The sequence below is a fragment of the Rhagoletis pomonella genome, unplaced genomic scaffold (genome assembly GCF_013731165.1).
Source record: "Rhagoletis pomonella isolate Grant_MI unplaced genomic scaffold, Rhpom_1.0 Rhpom_scaffold_00011, whole genome shotgun sequence".
NCBI lineage: Eukaryota > Metazoa > Arthropoda > Insecta > Diptera > Tephritidae > Rhagoletis > Rhagoletis pomonella.
In genome coordinates, this window is record NW_023458565.1 from 5,974,734 (window position 1) to 5,983,267 (window position 8,534).

An 8,534-nucleotide genomic window follows, 5' to 3' on the forward strand; every position below is an offset into this window, starting at 1 on the left:
AAAAAATGTTGGCCTTCCATGGTGCGAACTATGTTTGATGTTACACTAAACCCTTTAACAGTGCATGTTTTTGCCTACTTATCCTTGTCTAGTTCACACATTTCATAATAAGTCTGTTCCAGTATTCTTTGGGGTAAAACCTGTGGAACTGTCAAACTGCAATTTTACACAGGAGAACAGATACAAAAGTGTACGGGAACGGAAAAACACACACATGAACAAAATGTCAAACGCGTTATTGGTTATCCAGAAAGCTCCCTCAGTGTTTTGGGAGTGCTCCGAAAATAGACGGAAAAGGAGGATTCACGGTTTTTCAAAATGCTCCTAATTTAATTTGTATAATTCAATTTTTTTTTATACTTTTCTTATTATTAAATAATTATAGAAAGCGGTCCAAAGTTATACGGTTACATATTTACATAAATATAAAATATATATTCCGACGAATTGATAACCTTCTACTTTTTTTGAAGTCGGTTAAAAACACTTTTACTTCCTTTTCACTCCATATTCGGAGCGCTCCTGTTTTGTAAGCAAGAAGAAATGCAACCCTGCCTACCGTTTGAAACTTTTCATAAATTTTCCAGAAGAAAAACTTTGTGCAATATCCTGTAACTTCTGACTGGGAAGAGTTGCTCTCTTACTCTGTCAAAAGTGTTCCTAGTGAGAGAATTATTTGCGTACGGGAACGACTTCCTGTAATATCTTCCTAGTACCTGGAGTACTGAAACAGACTAAATTTTTTTTCTGATTTTCAGAGCTACCATCATTCGGGAAAAGCTTCACTACTTCAATGTTATGACTGCCAACAGTGGCGTTTGTCCCAATATGCGAATACTTTGTATGTCTTGTCAGGACGTACTTTGTCTTGTCCTCGTTCACCGTTCAACGATATCAATATCTTCCGCATACGCCAGCAGCATCGTGCTTTTGCTGTATATGGTGCCGCTGCGCTTGACTGGGTTCACACAGATAAACTTTTGTTGCTCATTTTCGGCAACTGCTCTTTCTGTATTGCCCTTCGCGTTCACACAGAGCAATTCTTTTGTACACATTTATTGTTGTCAGCTGTGAACGGCCAACTAGAATTACTCAGACGAACGAGAGCACAAAGCGTGTTGCCCGAACACGAGCAACTCGGTGTCCTTCCCCCTTTCTCGTCACTCCCTCTCCCACAAGTAACGAGTTGCCGCGACAAAAGTTTATCTGTCTGAACCTAGACATTCAAATTGGCATCTCTTATGACGATTTTCAGCATCAGATTGAAAAAAAAAAAACGAAGAGAGTTAATCGCATTATCTAAAACCTCGTTTGGTCTCAAACTGAGCGGAGAGGTCCTTCTCGATTTGGATGGAGCTGAAACTTGTGCACAGTGTCACTCTACATAGCCTTATTAGTTTTTCGGGGATCCCAAATTTAGACGTAGCGGCGTATTACAGGCAACTTCTCATCCTGTTATCAAAAGTAACTTTCAAATTAACAAAAATATGGTGTGTGTCGATTTGCATATCGAGTGTCTTTTCCAAAATTTGACGTGCTGTGAAATTCAGGTCAATTGAAGGCCTTCTGTCTCTCACACAATATCTTCGACAGCACCTTATATGCATCTCCCTTCTCTTCAGCAGCCACATGGCACTCTTCGACATACCAGCTGTTCCTGCGTGGGCGGTAGTATCCAACCACCTCTTCCGCAGTGGCAAGAAGAGATTGGGAGACAGATTCTCACTGCTTATGTACATATATCCGGTCGATGAGGTGTTTCTCGTTTCTCGGCTGTATGTTGTGACTGCAGCTTCTCGACGTCGAACTTTCACCGCGTTGTCTGACGCACGTTTTTCATTATACAGATGCGCATGCGGAAGGTAGTGGTCCGAGTCGAAGTTGGCTCCTTGGATGGAACATACATCAAGAACGCTCAAAGCGTATCTTTTGTCTATCACAACATGATCAATTTGGTTCTTCGTTCACTAGGTAGCGTCTAAATGCCAGTTCTGACCATTTTTTACTCCACTGGTCCCAACTGGAGTCTTCACCACTCATATTCCTTCAAGGATGGATGGAAATCAGATTAGATTATATTAGAGCTACCTTCCGCAAGAATCTCCACTAATCCTTGATTAGGCCTTCCAAATCACTTCAACGTTTTCCAAGCTCAGGTGCCGCCATAAACGAAGTAGTGGATTCGATGCTTTTAAATGAAATTCCAGGCAATAAAGAGAGCATAATATTATTCTTCAATACTCAGGCACCAATTATCAGTGAGTGCATGGATTTTTCTCGACCGCATTCGAATGCTTTGCTATCAAGCTCACACATATGTGGAAGGCCATAGCGATATAACAAGAAACTGCAGGTCCATTTACTAGCCAAGAGTTATCGCCGGGTAAAAGAGAATCGATTGGCCACTTTTAGTCTACTGCATGAAATAAGAGCATATATTCAGCTTAGCCAATGCTGGGCGAAAATCTTGGAATGCAAGTTGGCCCCGTCTTTCTGGACGGTCTTAAAGCTAGACAAGCGTCACCTCTCGATACTGGTAAGAGCTTTAGTTTGCCATTACCAGCTTGTTATAATTAAAGGATATACATTTTTTTTAATACCTCTGGCTTCGATTCGAACCCATGACCTCTGGACTAGCTTAATCCGCAAGACTGCCATCTGTCAGGGTACAATTTTGATTATATAAGCTCTGCTGTTAATCCGAATTAACGTTGCCGTCTGTCTATGCTATAAGTGTGTGATCAAAGAAGCTGATCATGAAAAATTTGAGGAAAGAATAGTAGGACCAGCAGTGGAGTCACATTTGGATATTATGTGTGACTGTTATGATTACGGTACTGATGATCCAAGCCTTGCACCATCACCCTCGAAAAGAGCTAGAGTTAGACATACATAATTATCTATATGTGAACAAAGTAAAAAAAATTTCTGAGAATACCCATAGTGAATTTTTCTGGCGAATACTTTTCTAGGAAATTTAATCCTGTAGCAACCTCCCAAATGCCATTTTTCATACTTTCCAAAAGAGGGGTAAAACGACCCTTTCGTTAGAGCGCTAACGAGGTAAAATGTTTTACGAAATTATTCCTCGTGATACTTAACTATATGCCCACAAATTACATAAAACATGAAACAAAGAATTTGCCCTCAGAATGCAAAAACATTTGGAGGTTTTACTTTATGGGCTTTCAGTCTTCATCCTGAGTTGGAATCAATCTAACCCAAGAATGGCGGCTGTACTAGGTTGTAGGCATAAATCCTAACCTATCTTACCTTCTATAAGGCGATATTTCCTGCGTAATACAGCGTAGTTTAAAACGCTCTGAGATATCTATTTTTTATTATATAACTTAGTTATCATATCTACGCAAATAGAAGATGTACAATCAATAATAAATATTCTCTATTTATTTGCAGATCATCAATTTGAATTATATGAACGATCACTGCCTTAAACTCCAAGTAAGAATTCGCATAACGATTTTCTGCATTCAAGTTTACTTTCATTTCAAAACCATCACCTCAAATACAAACAAAAACTTAAGCAAAAAGGAGACAACCAGCAAGGCACTGGCCTCACTTTCCAGCCAGCTTTCCAGCGCAGCAGGACTTCTCGCCCACCACCTAGCGGCAGTTTAGTGCAATGGTATTGCCATTTGGCTTGGCCTCTGATGGTCAAAACGTAGCTGGCAATCAAAACATGATAACCCCCACTGCACCGCCCGCTTTTCTTATGCACGGCCACACAAATGTATCCACTGTTGTGCCTGTCATACCAAGCCCCTACATCGATTTCATAGTCGTAAATGGCGATGATCGTTGCATGATACGCTGCGAGCGGAAAGCCGTGCTGGAGAATAGTGTCGAGTTAGCGAAACTAATACGAGCAGGTCCGAATAGTGGCCGCAAGGGCGATAATCACTTCCAGATTTCCAATGTGGACAAGAATGACTTTGAATTGGTCATACGATTTTTAGAGACTAAGTTCGTGCGCCATCGCGATCATTTGCACATACTGAAGATACTCGAATTGGCCGATCGCTTCAATTGTCCCGATTTGGTGAGTTGACGTCAACGAAAAAGTTGATGCGCTAATTTTAAAATATCTAATTTTTACTCCGTACAGGTCATCCATTGCATACGTGAATTGGACCTACAATTAACCAGCGCTGTTGTGATCGATATCTTACGTTCGCTGTGGTTCTACCAAAGCATTTCGGCGCCAAATCAACACCAATTGTGTGCAGTGATTACCACACAGGAGATTGGCGCTAATAAGAAAACGAAACGTAAGAACACAAACCCGCCAGCGAGTACCAACACCACTGCGGCTGCCGCTGGTGCTGGCGCTGGTGCCGGCGACAATGCGAATGCGAACACAGAATCGAGTACGCATCCAAGTCCATTTACAGCCGAGGAGTTTGGCATGGCTTTGCTCAATAATGCGCTGCAATTGATTGATATGCACGCTCAACTGGTGCTGACCAAGCAGCAAATCAACGAATTACGCTTTGAAGAGCTGGAAATGATTGCGAAGCGTGAGGCTTTGCAACTCAGCTCAGAGCTAGTGCTTTTCAATTGTCTAGCCGACTGGAGTGTGGCGGAATGTCAGCGTAAGAAGCTCGACGGGACGGCAGAAAATAGGCGTCGTGTGCTGGGGCCGCTGTGCTATGCGCCACGTTACTTGCTGATGAGTGCCAATGAATTTCGCAGAGCTTGCGATCGCGTGGAACTATTGGATCCAGTGGAAATATCACTTGTCAGCGATGCAATCGAAGGTGAGCGAAATGGAAAATCGTGGTACAAAGAAGTGGTAAAATTGTAAATTAAGCATTTGTGCTTAATTTGGAAATATTTTCTCGGCTTTTTAAATTGGAAAAATTTTTGCCTTTACTGACCATAGGTCCTAAATGGATTTGTCACTGGATATTTTGAGAATACCAATTTTATTCTGTACTTCGATAGCTTATTGTCAAAGCTCGCGACCATTAACTAGAAAATTCAGATTATAATAGGTTAAATCCTAGTATTCATAGAAGGGACCCTCTTAGAGTGTTAAGATGCAACAGCAGTACATTTATTGTACCCTTCCTCTTCTGAGAAATAATGTAGAGCAAACAACGGACCAGTTTTCTTCCGACTCAAGCATATGTTATTAACCGTAAATGGCCACCCCATCTTCATGCTCGAGTCATCCATTCGATTGCAAAACTGCGGACAGATAAACAAACAGTGTTAACCGTCTTTGGTTGCAGACTTTCGGAGCCCCACTGTCCGCGGTTGCAATGGTCTATGTTCGAATCCGCTAATACGGTTTGACTGCCCGAGGTTCAGAATCCCACTGATTTGATGGTTGGAACGGCCGAGGTTCCAATCCACCTTTACGCTTCGAATGAACGGGGAAGCGTCACTCTTCCGGCGGTTGTAACGGCCGAGGTTCCAATCCGCTCCTACTCCTTTCTATGCATATATGCGGGACTGTTCCACCCGATGCGATTGAGTTAGGTGGAAGTCCACTTCTCCTGGAAATAAGTTTATATGTCCAACGTTCACTAGTGGAACGGGTCCACGGATAGTTCCACTGCTGAAAGCAGTTTTGCTTCCCTCTTTATCTAGTGCGACTGTGGATAAATTCATGTGATTCGGTCTACAAACAAAAGTATGGTCAACGCTAAATAACCACATAGAATCATTTCGCATTCAATTTCCGTGTTCAAGCCAATCTGGTATATTTTGTTGTTATGTATTTTGGGAGCAACTTAAGTTTGGCTCTATTTAAAATAAGGCCCCTTACTGCTCCCGAGTTCTTACTGCGGTCTGAGTTTAACTATTCGGTAATCGCAAGTCTTGAAGAAAACCAACTGAGCCCGTAAATTGGTTCCGGGTCTATAATGGCAGAAGATTAGCGTAACCTTCCCAGTTCGTCGGTGACCTCGTCTCCTTCGATCATGCAGTGACCTGGTACTCAGCCCAGTGTCACCGTATTTCTCGCTGTCAAGCGTTGAATAGTGTCAACACATTCCATGACGAGCCTGGCGGTGATATTGGAATGGAAAGGGCTCTGATGGCTGATTGTCTTTTTGAAAAGATAAAGTTAAACGCGCCTTTCAAGGTTTAATCTGGCTCGTTGTAACAGAAAGTCTCAAAGGGTAACCGAATCAAGGTTCTACTTATATTGTATTTTCATGTCAACGGTGCAACAAAAGCTTTTCCCAGGTTTATACTGAGGCTTTCGCTGGCACACCAGCATGTTAGAATATGCAGACCTCAACTAATGACGTCTTCGACGGTATTGCCGAACTTTCCCGTAACAATACTTACCAGGTCTTACGCGTAGTCAACGACATCGTTTTCACACGCCTGCAGTGTTGTTAAAAGGTCATCCATCCCGAGAGACCAACGTAAGGAAGAAATAACTCTGTGCAATATCGCGCCCACGAAGCAAGTCCATAGTTATGAGACTATTTTATGACAAAGTAAAGGTACCCTATCATTTCCTTCGACTCCCATATGCCATGGTACCCATAACAGCTGGATAACGTTTTTCTCAGAAAAAGCATTGAGTTTCTCTTTGCACTCCAGGATCAATGAGGATTTGACTTCGAAGGATGAGAGAGCCGTAAGTGTCGCCTCGCTCCAATACCCACAGGTGTCTGGTGGCGTCCGTGGATCTTCCCACCCTGTACGCGTGCTGATCGGGATACAAAGACGCCTCTTTCAGAGTGTTACAGCCAATTTCACGAAAGCAATTTAAAAGTTAAAAGAAACATTTTAGATAAAAAATTTTAGTCATTTCAAATCTAGATATATTTTGTTGGTTTGAAAACTGGATATGAATTTTTTGGTAGTTTCAAAACTGGAGATCATTTTTGGATTATTTGAAAAAAAAAAATATGCATACATACATATGTATGTATTTATATGCGCATAGATACATAAAATGTATTTATTATTATTTCCTTTCAGGTAAAAAATTGAAGAATCTTACGCCAGAGCAAAGTCAATTATTGGAAAAATTTCGAACGCCACGACCCGAGTTCCCCAAAATGCCAATTCATCTAAGTGATCGTACCAATCCAAAGAATTATCCAAAGAAAATGCGACGTGCCGAAAAGGGAGCATCTGGCGAGGAAGGCTGCTGGAGTAATTTCGGCATGAATTGCTTGGCTGTATTCGCGTGTATTTTCGATTAAGCGAATAACGAAGTAGAAGTAAAGTAGGAATTTATGTAGAAGGTTAACATTACAACAAGCGGTTTACACCCACATATGCACGCATGCATAAGTACGTAAATACATATTTGAGTGCACAGGCATTCAGCATTTTTCCGAACAAACTTCGGCAGTCCGAGGTGCGTCAACTACACAGGGTTGTATGTACTTACATATGTATGTGTACAGTAGGTAACTGGAACTTAACGGTAAGGCGAAGCTTGAAGGCCTGACTGTGGCAACTTAACGTAACTTAAAGGCTGTCATTTAAAAATTCTCTTAAATGGCTGTTGCTTATAGTTCTACGTTACGTTAAGTTAAGTTATGTTGCCATAATCAGGCTTTAACGGTTATAATGATACCAAGTTTTGAGACTTGGAATGGGTGCAAGGCAGAAAATGACGGAGTTGTAGAATTAGAAGAAGAAAAGGAACAGTTATGTGAAAGCAATGGAGACTATTCAAAACCCATAAAAACGAGTAATTTAAGTTTTTATACCGACATACCGATACCACGTGAAGTGAATTTTCTAGTGAGTTACAAAAAGTACAGTACGGTATGTGTATATGTACTCCACCTTTACGAGTAATTAAATAGAACAAAATATTATTTAAAATATGTATGTTATTGTGTCATTCAGTAGAGCTATCACATCGTATTTGGAAATGTCGCTGTACCGTCTGAAATTGTTTACATACCTACATACATGCATACATATTTATTTATATACATATATATAAATATGCATATTTTTTATGTCACCCTATTTTATGTATGTAATTTTATAATTTGTTAAGTAAATTTGTTGCTAGTCAATACATACATACATACATACCTATGTACGTATAATCGTAAATAATTGTTTATAGAAAATTTGTTTCATAAATAGAATATTGATTAGCATAATTGAAAAGGAATCTAAGTACAATATATGTGCACGCATTGTCTACATAAATGCATACATATACATACATACATCCATACACACAAAATATAGCTAAAAATATTCACCTAACATACAATTTTTAAATTAATAAATTAGATAAATTAAATTAAACGAATGTTTTAAGTTATAGCGAGCAAAAAAGCAAATGTGGAAGATAAGCTGCACACGCTTAATCATATTTACACACATACACACGCACACATAAATACATACATGCAAAATATATTAAATGTTATAGCGAAATTTACGCAATTCACTTTTTAAATAATTTTACTAAGAGCGAATATGTATTTATGACAGAGTGGATAGGCAATTTAAGCTTGCGAATCGATTGTTAATTTTAAAAAATTTTAAAGTTTCAACAAACAGAAAAAAAA

At 40.0% G+C, this 8,534-nt stretch overlaps 1 protein-coding gene across 1 annotated transcript; it reads left to right on the top strand.

The window, feature by feature from the left end:
* The first annotated feature begins 3,422 nt into the window (after positions 1 to 3,422).
* On the top strand, positions 3,423 to 7,969 carry LOC118747319. The gene is made up of 3 exons (XM_036481352.1): positions 3,423 to 4,060; positions 4,127 to 4,778; positions 6,967 to 7,969. Exons 1-3 carry the CDS (start codon positions 3,644 to 3,646, stop codon positions 7,191 to 7,193), a joined length of 1,296 nt encoding a protein of 431 aa, XP_036337245.1. The 5' UTR covers positions 3,423 to 3,643; the 3' UTR covers positions 7,194 to 7,969.
* Positions 7,970 to 8,534: the final 565 nt, after the last annotated feature.

Excerpts from the sequence above, each read along its gene's own strand:
- LOC118747319 (XM_036481352.1), top strand. The coding sequence starts at position 3,644 with ATGGTATTGCCATTTGGCTTGGCCTCTGATGGTCAAAACGTAGCTGGC. Across the intron at positions 4,061-4,126 it reads GCTTCAATTGTCCCGATTTG|GTCATCCATTGCATACGTGA; the intron begins GTGAGTTGACGT and ends TACTCCGTACAG. Across the intron at positions 4,779-6,966 it reads TGTCAGCGATGCAATCGAAG|GTAAAAAATTGAAGAATCTT; the intron begins GTGAGCGAAATG and ends ATTTCCTTTCAG.